Source organism: Homalodisca vitripennis, chromosome 2, assembly GCF_021130785.1.
Source record: "Homalodisca vitripennis isolate AUS2020 chromosome 2, UT_GWSS_2.1, whole genome shotgun sequence".
Classification (NCBI taxonomy): domain Eukaryota; kingdom Metazoa; phylum Arthropoda; class Insecta; order Hemiptera; family Cicadellidae; genus Homalodisca; species Homalodisca vitripennis.
This window is the reverse complement of record NC_060208.1, coordinates 99,362,497-99,383,585: the sequence shown is the minus strand read 5'-3', so window position 1 is coordinate 99,383,585 and position 21,089 is coordinate 99,362,497. Positions and strand designations below refer to the sequence as shown.

General features: G+C 33.0%; 1 protein-coding gene across 8 annotated transcripts in view; it reads left to right on the top strand.

Moving 5' to 3' along the window:
- LOC124354420 (trehalase-like) overlaps nt 1–21,089 on the top strand; it is an 86,350-nt gene that overhangs the window by 45,888 nt on the left and 19,373 nt on the right. For 6 of the 8 annotated variants that reach the window (XM_046804866.1, XM_046804859.1, XM_046804863.1 and 3 more), the window contains exons 2-3: nt 16,681–16,797; nt 17,601–17,700. In XM_046804866.1, the coding sequence (XP_046660822.1) occupies nt 16,681–16,797; nt 17,601–17,700 (217 nt within the window). Of the gene's footprint in view, nt 1–6,797; nt 6,945–8,785; nt 8,909–9,460; nt 9,604–16,680; nt 16,798–17,600; nt 17,701–21,089 lie in introns of those variants that run through there. The other 2 variants (XM_046804860.1, XM_046804861.1) reach the window with 2 other exon arrangements.

The window sequence follows — 21,089 nt, the reverse complement described above, 5'->3', positions numbered from 1 at the left end:
TCCAAATCTAAAAACTATAAAAGATTATTTTTGTATATGACATTTACTAACTGTAGGTGAAAAGTGAATTATTATCTATGAAAGATGGTCTGAGATCAATGGAAAAGCCTAACGACAGTACATGTAGTTATGTAGCCAATGAACGATTAAAATGTTGTATCATTTATTAACTAGACAAAACGCTTTATTTGTATTCTCAACACAATATTAGCTTTCTATGAAGGAGAAGAATATCAATAAGGTTTGTCACTGCCGGTCTTTCTACCATCATCTCAATACAAATTAGATTTATTGCCGTAGTATATACTCTTATTAAATTTAATACTTCATTTTTCTGATGAAAAACATTAGTTTGTGATTAAGTATTATCGTGAATAAATAGTCCTACATCAACTTAACTCTTAATGAAGATAGATAAAAATTGTACATCTCAGTAAACATGTATTGGATCAATATTTATGTTTTTGTGAATATGACTTCCCCCCCCCTTCGTATTCATAAAAGAGGGGGAGCAGTATATTCCCAAAAGTTTTTGAATTGATAACCCCCACCCCTCTCGTGATCTTGTGATGTTTAATTTTAAATGAATTTTTCTAAAGAATTTTACAGGAGAAAGAAAAATGGTGAAACTTAAGTCATTATTTATCTATTTACTAAATGGGGACCTTTATGCTATTGGCACTTTAATTGAGTATAGCAAACGTTTTTATGGGACAACGCTCACATTACAAATATTTATTGACCTCCCTGGGAATTCAACCCGTGACATCTCGGTTAGAGACGCAGCCTTACCTCTACGATACGGTAGAGAATTTTACAAGGAGAAAGAAATGAAGTCTTAATGCAGACACTGACCTAAATGGTGGCCTATAAAAGTTTACCTCAATGTACATAGCTTAGTTTTTATTTTAAAGTAAATTACTTAGAAGAATAATCTTAAGAAACTATCTTCACCTTTTCTCAGGCTAACTCTGTATAATTTGAAGAATATTTATGTATATCAAAAAGATATCCAAAATGGCTTCTATTTACCTCGTACCATTAGTCGTGATTCAAATCCTACTATTTTTACAACTATAATTATTTGAAGACCATAACTAGTCTAGGATCCTCTGAAGGGATATAGCTAATACTTGTTAGAATAATAGATCTGACAATTAAAATTAAATTAAATTTTGAATTTCCCGTGGTAACCCTGAATATTTATAAAAATATACTGGAACGTGAAACGTCCATATAACAAGAAACATACGATGAAAAAGAGAGAGAGAGAGTGGGGAGGGGTGAGACTTTAAAACCTTTCATTATTCGAGTAAGGGAGTAAAATGGTCTCTGATTTGATTGTATCGGCTAATTGATGTATCCTATTGGCACGTTTAGTTTTACACTAATTGTTGGCTGTTTCTTTAGCAAAGCTTATCATCCAAGAGGATATCTTGAGAACTAATTGAGCTATAGACTCGAAACTTTACATTAAAATTAATTTCTAAATAGACAAAATCGAGTTCGCTGCCGGTGCATGTATGTAGTCAGGATTTCGCTGAACGTTAGTGATGCCCATAATTCTGGCATTTGGAGGAATATTTTCATTAAACTTCATTTCTAAATAGACAATATCGAGTAGGATTACGGCGCGTGGCCCGCTATGGGATGCCTTCTTCTAACGTAAGCGAAGTCTTTTGCTGGACAAGTGGACTTGGCTGAACCTTTCATTCCTTGTTTTGTAACTAATAGCAGTTTTAAGAAGAACTTAACAATAAAGTAAAATCGAGAAAGGAACTGTTTCCAAAGAGTATTATAATGTATAAGTTCTCATGAAAGTAATGGCCCATTATCCACGTTTATCTCTACAACGGTGCCTTTTATCGTGATCGATTCAAACCTGGTTAATGAATACACCATAAAACGTATACAGTGAGTGACTGCGTTACCCTTTGACTGGTGGAGCGCAATGTTTATCGTATTGCCTCATTCTCTCTCACGTACATTAAACGTGCTCTATTCGCTTAAGTGTAACCCAATGGTTAAAGTCTGATAAGAGAAATAAATAAATGCCTTCGACATGATAATGTTAATTGGCACTAAAAACCTGTAACTAGTTTATAAATTCTTACAACGTAATTCTTGCATGTGCCTCAGATTATCAACAGTGAGAGCAGCTATTGAATGTTCTATTACGCTAACTAAATCAATAATAAATTACTTAACAGTTTTATAACCGAATGAATTAAATATGATTCTATTTATATCCATTTAAATTTAAATCCAAATCTAAATGGCGGCCGTTAATTTAATATTTTATATATTTAAAAATGAGTATGTGTAAAGTTATAAAATAATATGACCACACTCAAAATAATCAATAAGAAAACTAATGAAGAATGTACTCTTTAAAAAAACATAATTCTTTTTTGTTATAAAGACTACATTCTTATATTACGTACAAAATATCGTGTTCCAATCGTTAATCAAATGTATGTATAATTAGTTTTTATTTAATATATTATTGATTAAGGCTTTTTTTGTTTCCACATGTTCGTATTAAGCCGAACAGTTCTGGTAACGTTTGCCAAAATCCGAAACCGAGTAATGCGTAAACCACCCATCAACCCTACCTCATCCCCTACTCATGAAGGGTGTGAACATGTTCACTAGATCACCTTAAGATGTAATTTCCAAAGCGACATTAATTATTTCAGCTTTATTGGCTAATGTGGCCGGGGTACAGATAAATAACGTAAGCTTTACTTTGTTAAAATGCGGTGCTTTTCTGCACCCCGTAATGGAAGGCTGTGACCTAGACTTCGAATTCCGAACTGCCAGAGTTTGCTCTGAAAGAGTTTATTCCAAGGAACGTAATATACTGCTCATTAGATGGATTGGATGTGTTGTCATAAAGAAATAATAATGCAATCGAATGACGAGACTCGTGAGCCGGAAACTAGTAAAACCGAAACTGTAAGTGCCTTTAGAAACTTTTGCCTTCCCATAACCGAACCACTGGAATCCCGATGCAATCGACGGGGATTTTTCATTACTTGTAAATGGTGCGTTTTTCGTACCACCAGTTCAATAACTTTGACCTAACCTAAAACCCAGGGTTGGCGGCAGGGGGACAGTTGGACAACAAAACTGCTGACATCTAGACAAACAGTTTGCATATTCATCCGTTAGTTTTGGTAACAACGTTGAATTTGCGGAATATGCAGATAGTTATATTGACAAACTCCCTCCAGTTCAGTAGAAACTTAGCGATTTCTGCATTGTGGACCTTTCTCTCGTGATTGTTATTGCGAACTATCAGGCCGTGACGTGTTTTTCTCCTTTTTAAGCCTCAGCGTTAGCTGTGCCGGCATTGATGTACACTGGTATTTATTGGCAAAGTACACTGTTTATTGTGTGTATACATGATTGGCCCTTCTCGGGATTTGAACCCGTGATCTCTCAGTTAGAGAGCCTCTAAGGGAGGAGGACTTAATATGTTAGACGATTGTCTGTTTTGTTGTTTAGTACAGTTGTTACTTATAAACTCTTTTCATGCGATTTATAAGCGTACACTGTAGAGCACATCCAACATCTTAAGTTTTACTTGCTCGTCGGCTGCCTATTTTAATTTCGAATTCATTTACCGTATTATCGGTTAATAATCAGTTAAATGTTCAAAACATTAATATCGGCGAATTGAGACGTTGAGATACCCAATTATGTATTTTGAGCGCAAATTGGTTTAAGGGGTGGAGGAATCCCTCTTACGAATGAATAATGAGAGTGATGGTGATAGAGATGCAGTGTACGCATTAGCTGAAACTATAAATATTCTGTATTTTAATTGATTGGCACCTCAATGAACAGTGACAATCAAGGAAGTTATTCAATTTTACGAGAAAAGCGAACTTGGAAATTCTGTTCTTGGCTGTAAAGATGATCAGATTATTTTTAATGCCGACCTCCTTGTAGCTGGGTTACAGTTCACGCCAACAGTCTGTCGGGAAAAACTTTTATCCCTGCAACAATTGGGTGTTATTTATAGTTAGTTGAGTGTTTTACATAGTTGAGTCATAAAATAATCACTTAACGGAAAGAGTGTGCTTAAGATCATATCATAGATAAAATTACCTGCTCAATTTCTTTGAATGTTTATGCTTTTCTCATGGCATAAGATAACGACACTTTTAGAGAGAAGGTAGACTACAGACTGTTTCGAGTGGTGTGTTTATCTTTTTCCAACGTTTATCTGCCAAGGTCCCTTATGTTCATTTACGAGGCATGCTGTCGTGCTTCTAAACATTCAACTTTGTTGCTCATGGCTTGTTTTCAACAAACCGAGGCAAGAAGCACACTGGTGAACTAGCGTAATCACTGCAGCATAATAATTGCACGTGAAGCGGTCAGCAATGTTGAACGGAAATGTACGATGATTTCACTATTCAAAGTGTGGTGTGTTCACATCACGCCTCAGTCGTTTTTGGAGCTCTTTTCAAAGTAAATTTCGTGTTTATGTTGTGTTAATTGTGACGCCACCCAACAAACGTAGATTTGCTCATCAAAGTAAAGTAATCAATCTTGGCCATATATTTAAAGCAAACGCTGTACCATAACTAGCACTAGATAGTCAGAGCAATTCCTGTCAAACCGTTCATTAACTATATACAATTACTAACCTTCTTGAAAAAATCATAAGGACTTGTTTTCTTGGTTTGTATTTTTATTTCAGTAGTATAGAAGAAAGTTTAAATGTTGAGGACAGATAACGGAATTTAACCAACGATTTTCTCACAGTTCGTGCACATTATGGAAGGTGTCCTAAATGTAGCACTGCCTTAATAATCTTTTATTGCTTTAACATATAAAAGGAAAATGTTCTCATATGTGTACGTCTTAACAAACATGCGAAGCTGCTGCTTCTGCTGTCATTGGTCTCAAATCTCATCAAGAAGATGACTCCACGAAGAGTCTATACAAAATCCAATCATGTTAACGCTGCTAATAAGACATAAGCGATTTGAACAGAAGTAAATTGAAATATCTCAGACGAAAATGGCCAGCACTTTTAAAGTAGGGTTATTAATAAATCACAATACTAAATTTTAGTGGTTCACTAATAGGATGAAGCTAAAAGTACATTTAGGATAGTAAGAATATGATTTCAATAGTATAGTTTTCAAAAAGATCCGTAAAAGTCTTTGCACTAGTTGATCCATTTAGACCACATCATTTTTAGCTCTCATTTCGCTATATTTATCATTGGGTGAGTGTTTGCTTTGTTATGTCGTACTTAAAAATTAGTACTGTATATTTATTTTGTCAAAAACATCAAACGAGCACTCTTTTTATCAAGGTCGTTTAAATTAAACTGCATCGACTTATAGCAATGCTTACGTCTCATCAACATCTTTAAAATTACGTGCAGCTTGGCATAACCTTATTTTTCAATTTTTTTATTACTCCTTAAGAACTGTTGGCCTTTGAGTTAATGGTAGAAAGGTGACGTTCCAGTTATTTATAAATAAACACAATTTTACGATAACTGTTATGATTAAAATTAAAGCGGTTCCACTTTGCAGATACATTTTATCAATAATTTAATTAAGTTCAAATCAGTTTCATACTTAATACATGTATCTTCTACCTTGAATAAGGAAGGTCTGAATGACTCTTTATAGCTCGTTATGAAGTTCCTGTGAGAATTTGTCCATTTCCAGTTGTAATGAAGCATTTTTGTGATGAATTGTGGTAATTCGCGAACGTAGAACAGTGAACAGTGGCTTCGTTAGTAAACAAGGCGAAGGTTTTGTTAAATATTCTGCATGTTATTACCATTCTGCTAGGTCCTTTTGAAACCGTTCGGTGGATATACCCTTTGGCGATTTCTTTTTTATTTGTGTCTTTTTTGTGGAGGGTCACCACTTAATGGAATGATCTCTGTAAACTACAGTAATTAATAATATAGTAGTTTCTTACCTGAAATAAAATATTACATTTGCAATCCCCACCTCTTGTATACTTCTCACAAGAGAAAAAATTACTTTTCAGTCATGGTACATTTTTAAATCACATGATCATGTCAATAATTTTCCGGATAGCTCACAAATGACAGTTATTTTTTTATTTATTTATTTAGTTTTAAGGGTTGTGTCTGAAGAATCTTTGTTGGAGATTAAACAATATCAAAAAAGAACTATTTAACTGATTACTTAACAAATATAGAATAATGTTTTCTTATTGGATGTCTTTTGTTATAATTGACTTACACCTTCCTTTATATGTTCCTTTCAAAACGCTTGAAAACTAGTTTATTTTCTGCTTTGATGAGTTCCGATTTGTTTTGGTTTTTATTTAAAAATTTGTTTGACGATTGAAAAACCTCATGACAGTCATACAATTGCTACATTTCATTATGACTTATATACACACCTCTCTGTAAACTATTCATATTTACTTGTCTGTAAACCCGTGTAATTTATTTTTGATTGTTTGTATTTGTATATATATATTGTATTATGTATTGCATTTTTTGTATTCCTGACATTTGGTAGGAAATTTAACCAAATTTCCTTGTTTGGGATATTTTATTCTTCTTTCAAATTAAAATTTCACTGTATAAATTCAAACAAAATCCGCAAATATTATTCAAAAATTAGTGTAACAATTTGTATATCTTAATCAATTATATTAAACGCTTTTTTTCTAGCATTGTGTTTAATGAAGGTCGAGCATATCAACGGTTCTTGCATAATTTCATTCATGATGAAATGCCAGTGATATATAAAAACCCCATTAGGATTCTCACCTCGAATAAACACGCTGTCATTCGCCACTTCAACTTGACATTAACGCGATTGTGATAAGCGCTATCTCATTTGACGTTAGATTTGCACGGGGAGATCACCCACCATCAGTTTGTGTAGTAGGCCTGTCAGCGCTTGTATCTCGCATCAGACAAGGTACTGTGTACATCATCATCATCAACATTCATTACCATCACCATTCATCGTTATTTGTATCAACACGGTACTTAACGTTTTTACGGCCTAGGTGATTGTCGGATTGCAAGTCATTCCGAGCAACTCTTTGTCTCTCGACCAGTAGAAATTTACGGTTTTTGGAAATATACTTTTTAAATGTCGTCCTTTTTAATAAATTACACTGTCAATTTCATATAAGTTGAAGCCTGTAAAATGTGTCGACATTGCTTTAACAATTAACTTTGGTGCGTAGTATTGCAGTCAAGCAAAATCTAAGTAATTATAAAAACGTTTAGCAATTCCTCTATAGTTATTAGTTACAGCATTGGATTGTTCTTTATTTTCAGTCAATGTATGTTAAAACGCATTTCATTTTCATATTATTGTATAACTAAAACTCTACAGAGATTAGATTAGAGTCCTTATAAATTAAATGTTTACCGCCTGCAGTTTATGTACAAATAAGTCATGTTCAGAAACATTACTAAAATCATTATTTGACGTCAGTAGATTACGTGTTATTACCGGGAAATTCGCTACAAGAACTAATAACAGCCAACGGTTTCAGTACTTGATGTAGTTCAACGTTGCAACTCGTGGTATTGGGTAAGGCTATTTTTTATGTAGCCTGTGCGATTTGTAAATACAACCTTGACCAACATAATGTAGATCTTTAATAATTTGCCAACATTAATGTAAGACTCATGTGTGATAATTTCTCCGCGTAGTACAAGGTCCCAAATTATGGGTTGAACATTCGGGTAATAGATGGAAGGGGTCGAACTAAATATGCATCGAAAAACGTATTAGTTGCGTTGCATAACATGAACTTTTACACCTGATTTCAACGCATTACTGACATTAATATAAAATGTTATAATAAATCATTTGCGTAGGCTTTTCAAAACTCTTATTCTGGTAACTTCGTATATTTATATCAGAACTCGGGTTTTGGAAACGCACTGCTGTTTTACTCTAACAAGAGAGTTGTCAGTCACGTGACAATGTCAGATTCGTTAGATCGTCGAAACTTCTAGGTTATGTCGAACCGCAATCAGCAACTACGTATCTGTTATTGATTTCTATCGCTGTGGTTCAATGATTCAAATGCACATGTGGTAGATTACATAACTAAGTGTATTGTTTGCCTCGAGATGAGTTACTCGAGTTTAAGTAAATATCACTCGTTTTTAATCACCATTTCTTTAGACGTAAGTTTATCTTATCCAGTGAGTTCGGATACTCATTTTTATATAATTATCAGTTTTTCTTTGTAACACGTAATTCCAGCTTAAATTATCAGACCCGACAACAACTATCCCTCTTACTGTCTAAAATATTTTGGCACAACTTCAATAAATTAATATTTCATTCATATTTTCCAGAACAAATGAGTTCGTATTATTATATTTTTATTGTTTCAATGTGGTAAAATAAAAAATTATATATAGTTCAATTATCTTAGTTAAAATGTGAATCTTTATATCGGTTATATTATATAATTTTATACTTTCAACGGGTTTTAATACTGAACGGCATAATCTTACATTATCAGTCTGCTTCCCCTCGTAGACCACAACTAAACTTGGATGCTATATTTACAACAACCAACCGTCCTCGTCTAAAATCCTTCATTTATTTGATTTAATGCTACTCAAGGTATTTTCTATTTGACCACTGTTATTCCTCGAGTGATTGTGCATTATTACGTGCGGTGAATCAAGGTTACTCCAGCTGTTAATCAAGGTTACTCCAGCTGTCATTCTCTTATTGGCGGGAAACTGGAAATATCAGTTTCATATTCACCGGTTCTCGTCCAGTTCGGTCCACACCACCGTTCCCGCCGTTTTCTCCACAGCCGATTCGATCGCGGTACTCTCCATACTTGTCATGCGACAAGGATCTTCTCAATTTCGTCGCTGTATCAGTTAATACTATCACAGGTATCTAAATAAAAATTTTATGACTATAGAATCGTTTATTATCAATGGCGGTTTTTCATTATACTCTAGTTGCACTTTTATCATACCATGTTAGTAAAATGGGCTGTTTTCATAAAAAAATCATTATTTCATATAGATTAAGTCTAGTGTCTGACAACATTGATTTTGTTTAAGTTTTTATGATTACAAAGACAACAAAAAGTGTAATTTGAAAATGTTAAAATTTTCGGTCTCGTCTTGCTTTGCTGAAAATAAAATACTCGTTAGTTGAGATAAAAAAGAAACAATATTTAGCATATACTAGAAAACTTATTTGGCATAAATATTTATGGAAGACAATAACAATATAAATACCAAACTGTATTTCTTTAAATCAATTTAAATTGTAAAAATGGGGTTTTAAATTAGAAAATAATAAACAATGGCAGAGCAGTAATATTTATCTTGAATAACATTAGTTGTGGCAATACCTGTCTACAGTATATAAGTAGTACCGCCGGTGTCCGCATGAGTGCATTGTGGTAAGTGTAAGTAGTACGTCTGTTGGCTTAGTGGTACCGCGAGGGGAAGATCGCCATGTCATCCTCCTTCGGTCTCGTCCTCTTCGGCGTTGTGTTCTTCGGCGTTGTGATCGTCGGTGTGCCTGCGCTCCATCTCGTCAGGGGGTTGACGTCGCTCCCCCCGCCCTGCGAAAGGTATGACGGAAGGCAAAGTGCTTGGAGGTTGGGGTTGGGGCTAAACATGTCTGCACGAATATTTTTTTATCGATTTCATGAAGGGTTTGTAAATAACGTTTTTGTGGGGAAATTTTACAAACATTGGTTATTGGTTGTGTTGTAAATTATGAAACTCTCTGTGTAACCTTCAAAATTTTTAATGTTAAAACGGGGCATTAAGACTGAACTAAAAATGTATATATCATGAACCCCTTTTGACTGTCATGTATAGCCATACAATTCTATGTAAGTTAAATTTATCCCTGTGTTGTGTTTTTTTTACTGAACAGTGAGAGCTATCTTACAACATTAAATTATCTAAGTCAGTAAACTTAATTATTTCGATGCTGTTACACGGAGACAGAAAATTAAATTACGTTTTTTTCACAACTTTGCTGAAATTACGGTGGATACAGAACTCATTTAGAACGTATGAAAACGGTTCCATAGAACTATGTTATAAAAAAGTAATAATATATGCCATTTCTCTCGGAAATGAATTAGAGACATTAATTCAACAGCAGGTTGGTATTTTTTCGCCAGCTTGTAAAAATGTAAATTTTCGCGACAACACATATTCATGAGCCACGCCTAATCATTAATACAACAGGTTTGGCTGTGTTGTCCGGTCCTTGAAGATATTTATTGGGCATTTTATTAGTTTTTAGCGTTAAGTGGCTTACAAAATTTAAACTCGTTGTCCTTTTAATAAGGCGTAATCTAGTTATTACTATTTGTACAATAAATTTTGCATTGGTTTTGTGAGTCGTTATCCACAAGACCAACGGAGGAATTGAATTAATACAGGGAAAGTGAAGACAGTTTAATAAATAATAATGTGTTTATATTTATGACACAAATGGTGGGTCAGTTCTAATCAGTAAAAGTGAAACCGCGTGACCTACTTGCTGTCTGTTTTTGGCACGGTGTGAAGGGTGCTAGGGGAGGGTGTTGGGTGGTGGTGGTATGGTAGGAGTAAGTGTTATTATACCTGAATGTGTTGAATGCCATAATTAGACTATAATATTATTATAATAGATATAATGTAATATTATAATAAATATAATATTAAACCAAATAAATACTAATTTTATATAATAAGATATCCAGACTTGAGTCCCGGCGGAGCAAGTACTCTGTGTGAATCAATCTTTATTGATTGAAATGGAATTAGTCTATTGGCGATTATATACATGTAAGGTTTTATATATGTGTATATATACAAACAACAGGAGTTTCCTTTTATTGGTTGTTCAGTATTAACAAGTACATTTTTTTTTATTTCAAGATACTTGTATTATTAAAAATATAGAAAAAACAGATTGTATGGTTGTCGAAATAGTTTCCAGTAAAATAAAAACTTATCAATAGTCTTACTTATAATCCTATCAGAAAGTGAAAACAAAAAAATCAATGTTAGTAGTAAACAGAATAGATGTTAAATATATATATATATATATATATATATATTATATATATATATATATATATATACATGCACGTTTTTAAGGTTATAGAAATGTACAATAACTATGTATTTTATACATACATACTCTTAGTTCACAATGGCACATTTCTTATTTTGATTACTTAAAATTACCTTAATATATTGAAACTTAAAATATGCTTTCGTTGTTTACAAAATATATCCACATTTATTATTCTATATATTAGTTAAATTTATCAAATTCACTGCTTATATTTAAGGGCAAAATGTAGAATGTACGAAATATAAAAATAATCACAGGGAATTAATGAATGCTCCGAATACTTATATAAAGAGATTTCCTTATCCTCCGATTCAGCTTCGGGTTGCAAGCACTCTTATAAAGCAGTTTTCATGTGCTTTATTCACATTGGTTTACTACATTTTGCACAGGAAGCACTTGTTATGTCCCTGTTCCTTGGGCATAATACATATTGAACTTTCCTTCTTTTCAAATTTGCCTGTTGGTGTTTCCATCCTCCAATGGAACTTATGCAATCTTCGTTGCAGACTACTGGAAATATTTCGAAATATGAGCAATGGCTGATTGCTGGTTGGACCTCATGGTTTTACCATTGCAAATCCAGTTTCCTTCCTCGTTGCCATCTGTATGAGAATTAGTGTCGTACTCAGAAGCACTAATACGATCCTCTTTATCATGACTGATTTTGGATCAATAAGAAAGTTATCAACTTCATGCCATATCTTTAGATATATGGCCTAATTGTGCCTTAATTTCTTCTCCTCTGAGTCCATTATAAAAATTTTAAATAAAAGAAAATAGCAAATACAACACGAAAATAACTTTACAATAATAATTAATTATATGGAGAAGTTACAATAGCTACAAAACACATAAAGTGGCGCGGGGGTGTAACGACAACCCTGGACATTTTTAACCCTTTTTCCACTGCAGCAAAGTTACTTGAACTGACGGGAACCACTTTAACAGATCACACACGACTCGTTGTTGTCTCCAGATTTACTAAGGTGGGGGTCTGAAAACAGCCCGTGCCAGTACTTAGGGGTTTAAAGAAAAATTTCCGGTTCCCCCACCCTTTTCCCGAACTGTGATTGAGATGGCTTTAGTTGCGAACTATGATAATGTAATTTCACTCAATTAATTTTATTTAACAGTTAGTTATTGAACTAGTTAACACTTGCTAACAGTCAACTCGACCAACATTACCTCATCCACCAAATACACTCATCATCAATTCATATTTATCCCAGAATTAAGTATTTAAGTTGATCGGCGTCTGAATGAAATTAAAATCTCTTCTATCAGATATTTATATAATACTCGGTGGTAAGAATCGAAAAGGCATGAAGGTCATATTAAACACAATATGTTTCGTTGGCAATAACGATTAAAACATCAATGAATACGATTAATATCGAATGAAGCTATCGATACTCCCAATTTTCAGAAATGCAGTAACAGTTACGTATTGCATTTTAAGTTTTCATCACTGTATCATAAAAGCAGATACAACAGTTTAAGCACGTGATTTTCCCGTGTAAAATACTGTCCAATGTATAAACCAATGTTAATGCTCGTGTATTCTCCGTATTTTTATGTATTGAATATAATATTTAGTTTTGATTATTGTCTGACGACTTTTCTCAATACGAAATGTTTTATACATTGTGTAATGTATTTATAATTATGTTTATGTGATTTGACGCTAGATAGCATGCACCAGAAAGTTTCAGAACGGCAACGTTGGAATTGTGAAGCCATACTCACAGAATACTATGCAATCAATGGTTAGTTATTTTCCGTTAATTACTTTTGTGTTTAGCTAGAACTGATCAACTGCATAACGTTTTGAGTGAGTGAAGTCCACTGTTTAGAGGAACCAACCAGTAGTTTTAACAGGGACTGTCATGTGAACATTTTCAAGTCAATTTAACAGACCTTGGTTTTATCAGGATGGAAGTGCAAAAGTTATTATTATTTCGCTAGTTATCCAATTATTCAAGGTTTGACAAGCGTTATCGACAATAGTTCCTTCTAAAGTTTGAGATAGTTACTCACGCTTATCTCCACATTAATAAATTGTATTTGGCTGATGGTCCGGCATACCTTTGTCACGTTTCCATCGTAGTTTGTGTGATTGGTTTGTAGGTTCTTTCTTTATAAACTGTAAATTCTTATTCAGGCATATGAACCACAAATATTGTTGTAGCATCTTTCAGTACTATATTCGGTTTCTTCGTCAAGTCTAAGAATGACAGCTGACATTCAAGGTAATTTATACTCTTACAGAAATTGCGCTTCCAGGAGACTTCCCCTCTTAGCCGATAGCACTAGAGCGTGTACTTAACAAATGCAGTTTTCTGGATTCATGAATTATAATAAGGAATCTCCATCGTACATCCCTATCTTTGTATGGTATTTCTTGGGTACCATAACCAATTATGAAAGGAATAAATCACTCTAAAAGGTTTTTTAATGAATAAATGTTATTCCTTAAAATGTACGAATATTTATACAATGATCTTATCATACTGTGGACCACTGAAATGATAAAACACAATCTTTGTGGAACAACTGTTAACGAAGCGATTAAATGGCAGACCACTAACGGGAATTAACGCAACACTAACACATTGTCTATTGACTATTTATACGAACCAATATCAACGAGGCGACCAACCAAGTTTGAATTATCGTTGTTCCAGTGTTTCGTGTGTCATGTTGTTCACAATCGGATTTCACGGATTGCATCAACAGTCTAGCAAATGTATGACCGTGCTCAAATGACATGCATTGATTTACCACCCTTTCAATATGTAATTGACAATTCATTATTTGTATTAATCATAAATTTGAGATGTCCTTTCTAAATAACGTATGTTAAGGCGAATTCGAATGGAAATTGAGTTTGAATAAGCTATCGAGAGTGTTGTGTTTATTGTTTTCCATATTTCTAAATTGTAAAAACCAACGACTTTAGCGTGGAACTTGAACATTACGCCAAATTTTGAAACGAGCACTTGAAATCAATGACTTACTCTCTTCTAGTCGTCTGTTTCCACTTCAATCTTGAATCGGAAAGGTGGTTTAAAATTAAAGTAACGGCAGCAAAGATGTTGGCTTAATAAACAAAAAAATCACACTTTAAAAATGTGAAATAATGTTTAATTTGATAAACGCTTTTCAAACATTATTTTATTTCTGGGCGAATACTACAGAAGTATTTTCTTCCAACTAACCTAAAAGTTTAAAACTTACAACATAAATTATACAGTCAAATGCTCTATGGCTAATGCTAACAGCTTAAGTTCGCATTACGTAATAGTTATTTACCGAACAAGTTAATTAATGGCTTCTATTACACCACGAGAATGAAAGTTGATATGGTTGAAAGAAACTACAGTAAATACCTATTTCGTATATTGATAAACATCTCATTCGGTTTTCTCAGATCAACCTCACCAGACTTCGGCTATAAAACACTAATGAATCATTGCAGGCTTCTCTGGTCAGGGTTATTGATTAGCTTAAAGAACCATATTATCGTTACGTAATCGTAGCTTGTGGTCGCATAGGATACTACACTGGTGCTTTAACTGATTATTAAGTGAATGATGGTGTATGAGTAGTTAAAATGCGGGTTTAGTTATGGTTATTGGGTTGTGTGCATTGGGTTTCGTTTAGAAATTCTATACTTTTTGGACACTTACGTATATTTGGATAATGCACAATGAAGCAAATTAGAAATAATTAATTTATTTGAACAAAGTACAACCGTAATTAAATGTAATCAGCCTTAGTAGTTACTATTTATGTTAGTTAGTTACTAGTGAGTTAAATTCTCTAATGGTTTGCACTTGAATATCAAGCATTCTGATGTAACATTGTGTTAAATTATTCGCTGTTTGGTTGCTTTACAACGAATAAAAATTGTAACATAGACAGTCTATAAATTGCAGGAGTTTATTTTGTAATAATACAATTCTACAGTTTATTCACCATTTGAGGAGTACAAATACACGATTCCGTAATAACACGAATATAATGAGATTACAATCATTGAAAACTTGTCTAGGCCCTACTGTAAATAGTTATCATAATATTAAAACACTCACTACGGCCATCCAAATATTTATTCTATAGTAAAATTAGAATAGCATAAAATCTATTTACGACTGATTTCAATATATTTTTTAACATATTCAAAGTAAAATAAAACGTTCCTGTCAAAACATAAACACCCGAGTGCCATATAATATATGACAGATTATACGTGAATGCTATATTTTAGTTTAGTTTTTGTTTGCCCCTTTTCTTCATCAAACGATGATTGAGGTTATGTTATCAAGGTTTTCTAGCTAGTATGTTGATCGCGCCGTCGGATTAATCTATTCACCTGCCAGCTGATTCCTCATTGATAAACAACACTTTGTTCCTCAGATTAACCTCATTAAATCCAAGATGTATAACCTCCACACACCAAGGTTGCTCAATCTGGTCAGATCCAGTAACTACAACCAGATGATTGAAGTATGATTTGTTTGTCCCATTGCCACACTAGTGCTGTAATAAAGAAATTCCATTAACATGACTTGTAAAAAATACGATGTTTAAAAATTGAAACTTTAAACAAAATTAAAACGCCAATATTAACAAAAACTTATCTTTTGATATAACATATGTCCATCCACTATAGTTACACACCTGTTAGTCTGTTTCAAATAGAAAATAAATGAAAACTGAAGTAAAATTTTTAAATAGCCCTTGTTTTGTAATCTGCATATTAATCTGAAGAAATTCAACAACGAAATTAAAAAACATGATATTATGCTTAAAAAATTGGTAAGTTTGTTTTTAAAGGATTAGGTAATAAATGCTTCTTGATCCATAAGAATGTTTAACATTAAATAAACATAAATTGTATTTATATTAAAAAATTACTCTATAATTTGCTTTTCATTTGATAACACACAAAGTACCACTTAGTTTACCTATGTTGACATATTTTGTTATGTCTGGTCCCATTGTATCAATTTTATGAAATTTTGAATTCACTATTTAAACAAACTGGCCACCATTCTAGAACTGATGTAAATATTTTATTAATGTTTGCTAATCATTTAAATCTCAATAAGGCACAAAAAAATCAAAATTACAACTTTGAAATTTAAATAGTTTTTATTTACAAACAATCACACTGCTTAACAGACAGGACATAGTCTTAGGAGTATAACCAGTTTTGTTGTTGTAACACATTCAACTGTTTCCAAAGACGTCCAAAATGTAACACAGTATTGTTGTATTTCTCCATATCATTTTAAATACAGGAAATGAAACTGTATCACTTGGCAAACCCAAAGGAAAAAAGTTATTTTTTATTTCTTTCTCTCCCAAAGATGTGTATAGCAGTCTCGTTTTGAGTCAATGTTAAATCCACCTTATTTTATCCTCATTTCTATGTAGGTTTGTTGTTGCAGTGTTGTATACTGCAAGAGTGTTGTAATGCACAAGGTAACTTTCAGATAGATGGTTTGACTACCCAATGCAGCTACTTTATGCTTATTCCTGAGGATGTGTCTTGTTGCAGCAATGTGTACTGCCACGGTGTCCTACTACACGATGTCCAGATGGCTCGACTGTACCCCGATTCAAAGACGTTTGTTGACATGAAATTGAAGTATTCTGAAGATGAAGTTGTATCAAAGTAGGTGCTTGTACTCTCGATTAAGAAAGTAGTTTCTTAGGTATTTATTGTAGCGAAGTTTTAACTAGTTCTATTAATTAATTAGCTATCTTCATTTCTACTTTTTAAAAATTTTATTGTTTTTCTTGTTTTTGTAATTAGTCAAAATTTACAACACTTTGTTGCAATTATAGTTTATAAAACTTTTGAAAGAGATAATTTTGTCTTTATTCTGTTTTAATTTTTTGTTATGAAAATATAAAATTAATGAAATATAAATTTCAGAAAACGTAATCTTTAGTAGAAATTATTTTATTCATTGATTTACAGTAAGGTTGGTTAACTATTTAAAATATAAGGAAATACAATCTACAGTATTCATTTTTATTTCATATAGACGATAAACCAGAACCCTTATAATCCTACCAATCATATTAGAGTTCAAAATAGGATTTTATTCTTCCTACGAGCATGGCCATTTAGGATATATTAGACTCTAAATGTAGACAAGAAAAATACAACCAAATCACTCATAATTATTGAATAGTGTGTTACCCAGAGGAGCTATATTACCTGCATAACAGTATTTGTATCATAAAACATTTACAGTGTCTTTTTATTGTAGCTTTGAATGAGGAAGTATTGATGTTAAGAAAAGAAACTAATTTGTATTAGAAGTTAAAAAATTACAATTTAGTGTAATTTTTACTTCCAGAAATTGTATTTGAAAGAAATGCCTGAGTCATAGGTTTTTTTAAAAACTGCTGTTTTTTCTCACTTTCTGCTCTAGATGGACAGAGTTTAACAGTAATTTATTTATGCAGATATGATGAACTCCGCAAACAATTTGGGGACAAAACACCACCCAGGGAAAAAATCCAGGAGTTTGTTGAAGAAAATTTTGAGAACGGCGACGAGTTGGAGGTAAAACATTGTATTATTGCATATTAGTTCAAGTTGCATTTGTAAAATATCCATACAATTCACATTAATGAAGATCACAATTATGGTCGAAATTGTGAAACTTTTGAATTGTAACATGCTGCTCAATGTAGTTGCAAAGCGTGCCAAATGTGATGGCATATGTCTTGACTACGCATGCACAACGTTTTCTCACAGCAACATGTCTTTAGTTAAATTGCTATTACTAATTCACTTAGTTCTTTAATAGGGAACATCTTTATCCATTATATCAGAAAATTGGTAATGTAATTGTCAGGATGTCAAAACAAGGTACCTATTGGATACAAACAAATTTCAAAATCTAAAACTAAAAAAAACCAATAGTTTATCGTTGTAACGTATTTTAAACTACATTCAGAGCAGAGTTGGTATTTTGTTGATAACAACAGTATAATAATGTCTGAAATATAAGAGTAGCACCTAATCTTAATAAGATGGTTTATAGTTCTTAACCCTAGAACGGTAACGCCTATTTGGCACACATAAATGGTAACGCGTAGTCTCTCAGACTACTTTAGGGAAAAAATTAATACAAATTTATAAAAATTAAATTTATTTACAAATTACATTATTTACATCTTAGAGGTCATGTTTCCTGATTTTTGTTGATTTCAGTCTTTATTGGAACACTTTACACACAGCATTCCTCGGTGCTCCAAGCAAATACGCTTATAACATTTTGTGCACTGGAATCGAGTCATTCTCCATTTTTTCGCTGGGCAAACTGCACAAATCTTCCTTGTTCCTGCTTCTTCAATAACATTTTGAGCCTCAGATGTTGATGGGCTAACGACATCTTCAATGTTGCGTTTGAGATTCCTTGATAAATTTGGCAGTTTTTGTCTTCCCTGAATGTGCGGAGTTGTTAGTTCAACACATATTTCTTTAGCAAATGCCCTTCTTGTCATTGGTTTAATTTTTTTGATAATGCCTGATGGACATAAATAACAAATGAGTTGATCAAAATGATCAAAAAAACTTTTCATCATGATCAATTTCTTGTTCATCACAATCACTTCGTTCAAGTTCAGATAGTATTTATCTTATTTCAAAACTAGTGTTCAGTGGATCAGCCATGGTTAGTTGACCATCCACGATAAAAATTATCACAAAAACTAACACTACATTCGCTTTTTTCATATATTTACTCAGGAACAAAAAAGTAACATAAACGGTAACGCGTAGTCTACCAGACTACTATGGTCTCACTGAAATTAACTAAGTGAATGAAACAAAATGAAACCCTAACCAGCATTGACCTTGGCTGGCAGGGGGAAGGTATTGGTATTGGGGGGGTCGGTTACGTCATGCACCTGCCACCTGGACCGGTTTTTATAGCTTGCGTCGTCTGAGAGACTACACGTTACCATTCTAGGGTTAATAGCATTGGTTCTAATCTTGAGTAGGGTTGACTTGATTTACTATGAGAATTGCTTTTCAGATTTTTAGTCAGCTTCATACAGCCCCTTCACAGTGCTGTGGGGACAAGCTAAATATGGTTGTAGATTAGGACTTTTTACTTTTCTCATAAGAAAACGTAGTCTTCCAATATAATGTTCCTTATTCTAATCACAGTTAATTGTTAACATATATCTATTTGTGATAAATGAAGTATGTAACTAGAAAATCCGCCTTCTAGCGCCCAAAGTGGGTTTTTGTTTGTGAATTACAGAGTTACAAGAGAGTGACTGAAGTGAACAGTATGGTGTCATAAGACTGTGACATCACATGATATCATGCATGGCCTGTGATTGATAATCTGAACTAACATAGGCTACAACAGGCAATGTGGTGTTTATGAATAAGTTATCTATTCTGCATTGATAGAATCCATGATACCCTAGGGGTATACAGTAGGGGTATGTTGATTCTCCCATAAAAGGCTGGATTTTCTGTCTTCTTATTTCGTAGCGTGGAAGTAACTTCAAGGAATAGTCAATGAAGTCCATAATAATACTTGGAATGTGGATTACCAACTGATTACCACAAATTATGAAAGCCATTAGCTAAGTGGAACTTCAGCTGACTAGAATTTTGGTAGGCTGAAATTTTATTTAACCAGAATTTTATGGGTCTGGAAAATTGTAGCTAACCAGAACTTAGCGGACAGGAACATGAGCTCTTCAGAACTTTAGCTGACTGAACTATTATAACTAACCAGAACTTTAACTGACAAGAACATTGGCTGTCCGGAACATTATTATAGCAAACTGGAACATTAGCTGGGAGTAAATTAGTTGACCAAACCATTAGCTGATTAGAACGTAGTGGTATGAGGTTAGTATAACATCTAGTAACAATGATACAACCTAAGTGGGTGACAGGCAGTGCACTTTGCGACATCAATAGACCAATATAAATTCACATAAACATGAGTGACATCCAAGGTTTTCCCCGTTGAAAGGAAATATCACCACACAAGTGTGCTTTACAGTTTATTTTCCTTATGAAACATGCTAAGCCTACCTAGAAATTTACTAACCATTATGAAGATCGGTGTGTTGTGGTCTTTCTGGACAGTACCAACTTCTAATGAGGAAACCACTTGCATAATTTTAACCCGTGGCGTACCTAGGATTTAAGTTTTGGTACAAAGGATCCAGGATGCATATCCTATGGAATAGTTTTTGCTAGTTTTTGTACAACAAAAGTTGAACTGTAATTATTTATTATAATAATAACAATCTGATTAACTTCTGAAACAGACTGATTACTGAATCATACATCAATATGATTCTAATCTAAATTTTAATAGAAGATTCACGTTTTCATAGTGGCAAAAATTTGTGGTTTCTTATGGATAATATATTTTTTTGTTCTTTATCCAATAATGTATCAAGGATTTAAGTTTTAAGTGTACACCATAGTCTTTTTATTGAGGCAAAAACATAGAATTCCACTAGGTATTTTAAATTTAATTTGCACACATTGAGTAAATTATTTTTATAAGTTAAATATGTAAATGTTGCTGTAAATATGGCTGAAATGAGTAACGACATTATTTTTATATAGTAGATACTTTTTTTAGTAAAAAAACGTAAACCTAAGTTAAACTTGGAAATCTACTTGATTTTCTAAACTTAATTGATCTATTTCTTAATCATACCATATTTGAATATTGTAAATCTGTTATATTTGCGTTAACTAAGAGTCCTGTTATTATCAGCCAGTGCTTCTAAAATTGTAATAGTTACAATATTTTAAAGTAGAACATTAGTCAACTAGTTTACTATGCTCTACGGCCACCGTGGGGATTGATGATATTGTTTCATAATTTAAATTTTAAATCAAAGTGAAGTAAGACTGACAATATCATATAAAGGTGTTCTTGTTAAAAATATCTGTACTTA